Source organism: Nanorana parkeri, unplaced genomic scaffold, assembly GCF_000935625.1.
Source record: "Nanorana parkeri isolate BGI_ZX_2015 unplaced genomic scaffold, ASM93562v1 scaffold1544, whole genome shotgun sequence".
Taxonomy (NCBI): domain Eukaryota; kingdom Metazoa; phylum Chordata; class Amphibia; order Anura; family Dicroglossidae; genus Nanorana; species Nanorana parkeri.
In genome coordinates, this window is record NW_017307812.1 from 331,297 (window position 1) to 333,322 (window position 2,026).

Genomic DNA, 2,026 nt, shown 5'->3' on the forward strand with positions numbered 1-2,026 from the left:
ACATTTTTTGCTGGTTTTCCTTTTTTTTTATATATGTGATTTGAATTTTTCTTGTAAGCTTAACTTTATTGCTATCACATAGGGGCTAAGAAGCCCCCTATGTGATAGCAAATATACGACAGGTCATCTTTATGGAGACATCTCCAAGACCCCTAATGTCACCTAGGGACCCCCAAAGAAGCTGATGAAGCAGAGATCTGCTTCCTCTCTGGCTATAGCAGCCAGAGAAATGACAGCTGAAGGCGGAAGTGATGTAATATACATCACTTCCACCTTCAAGCATTGGAGGATAGATCAGCAAGTGGGAGAATGCTAATCTCTTCTCCGTTTTGAGTGTAAACAGCTGCTGTGCCGCTCCCGGGCCTGCACGGGGGACATCGGAGCCTGGGATAACTGGCAGCGGAGGGGGGCCCCGCAAGATGTTTGGCACCATACAAGTGATCTGACGGCTGTAGGTCGAGTGGTTAAAAAACAAAATCCAAGAACACATATGTAAGGTGAAAAACTATTCATTGGCTGTCTCATAAGTTGTGTTACTCCCCAAATCTACATTCATGTGTCCACCCTTATAGGGATTTCTTTACTTACTTGATTAGAATAGTCTGCATGTGACTCTCCTGCACACGGATGGGGCACTGCGGGCTAGAGCAGTAACTCTCCTGAATTGTGGCCATCAAGCGCTCCAGGTTTCTGGTGAAATTTTCATGTTCATTCCCAAACAAGTCAATCTCCAGACATGCTTTATGTACTCCGGACTTGTACTGCCTCTTCTCCATCTTGTCCCATATCCACAGCAGCTTGACGGAGGTGAAGCTGCAGGTGTCCATTAGATGGAGGAAACAATCGACAAACTCTCTGCCCAGGTACTGGGACAGCTCACGGGGGAAAGTGTTATTTTCACGCAGGATAACATAAAGAAGCATCAAAAAGCCATCGATAGTGCAGGTGTTCTTCAGTGTGATCTCCACATACAGGGGCATGCACGAGATGGCTTTACGGCCAGCTTTTATGGTGAATACGCCTCCCCAAGGAAGCACTGGCCTCCAGAATGAGCGATCGTGCTCAATGTTGTTTTTGATAGAAGCTTTGATTTCCTGAAACAATGTCTTCATCCTGAACAGAGAAAGCACATTTATCTAACAACTAGGGAGGCACCGATACCACTTTTTTAAGACTGAGTACGAGTACCGATGCTTTTGATCAAGTACTCGCAGATACCAATTACCGATACTTTTTCAAATTTTTTCTAAAGCAATAAAAACTAATGCTTTAAGGTCACTTTCTTAATAATATGATTCATGAGATGACGATGGAGCATGACGCCGGATTCCGGCCAATCAGAATGCCGGGCGCTGCGTCATTACACGGCGCCCGGCTTCCGGATTTGCTAGCTTCCTGACCAATCGGGAAGCCGGGCAGCGCGTCATTGCACGCTACCCGGCTTCCTGATTGGCCGGGAAGTCGGCTCCATGCTCTCTCATCACAAGTGACGAGAGAGCATGGAGCCGTTTCCTGGCCAATCAGGAAACCGGGCAGCGTGTAATGATGCGCTGCCCGGCTTCCTGATACAGGAAGTACTCGTGCTAGGTATCGGAGCATTTGGGCGAGTACGAGTACTCACCTAAATACTCGGTATCAGCACCGATACTAGTATCGGTGCATCCCTACTAACAACCCAATGAAAGTGTTTCTGGGCTCCTTTCATCTTTGCCGTTCCATTGCGGGATTTACCCACACCAGGCCTGCATAGAGGACGTATGGAGGTTGCTATTGCTCACTCCTCTTGCTGTCTTGCTAATCCAATGGCTTTTGAACTGTCTGAGTCACTGATCAGAAACCAATATTTCAATGTAATTTACTCAAATAGTATTGAAGCCAGCAAAGAACTAGCATTTTCACATGATCAGCAATGGCAGTTACGTTATTTTCACTTTCCTTTAGTGGTTATGAAGAGCCCTGAGGCTCTAACCTCGGTGGTCTGGGCACTGCTTACAAGTGTCTCCAGTTTAAAATACATCGGCCCCCT

At 46.6% G+C, this 2,026-nt stretch overlaps 1 protein-coding gene across 1 annotated transcript; it reads right to left on the bottom strand.

Moving 5' to 3' along the window:
- Window positions 1-584: 584 nt before the first annotated feature.
- On the bottom strand, window positions 585-1,112 carry LOC108798726 (uncharacterized protein C14orf28 homolog). The gene has a single exon (XM_018570506.1). The coding sequence runs from the start codon at window positions 1,110-1,112 to the stop codon at window positions 585-587; it is 528 nt and encodes a 175-aa protein (XP_018426008.1).
- Window positions 1,113-2,026: the final 914 nt, after the last annotated feature.

Bases quoted from the DNA above. Each gene is read 5' to 3' on its own strand.
- LOC108798726 (XM_018570506.1), bottom strand. From the start codon at position 1,112: ATGAAGACATTGTTTCAGGAAATCAAAGCTTCTATCAAAAACAACATT.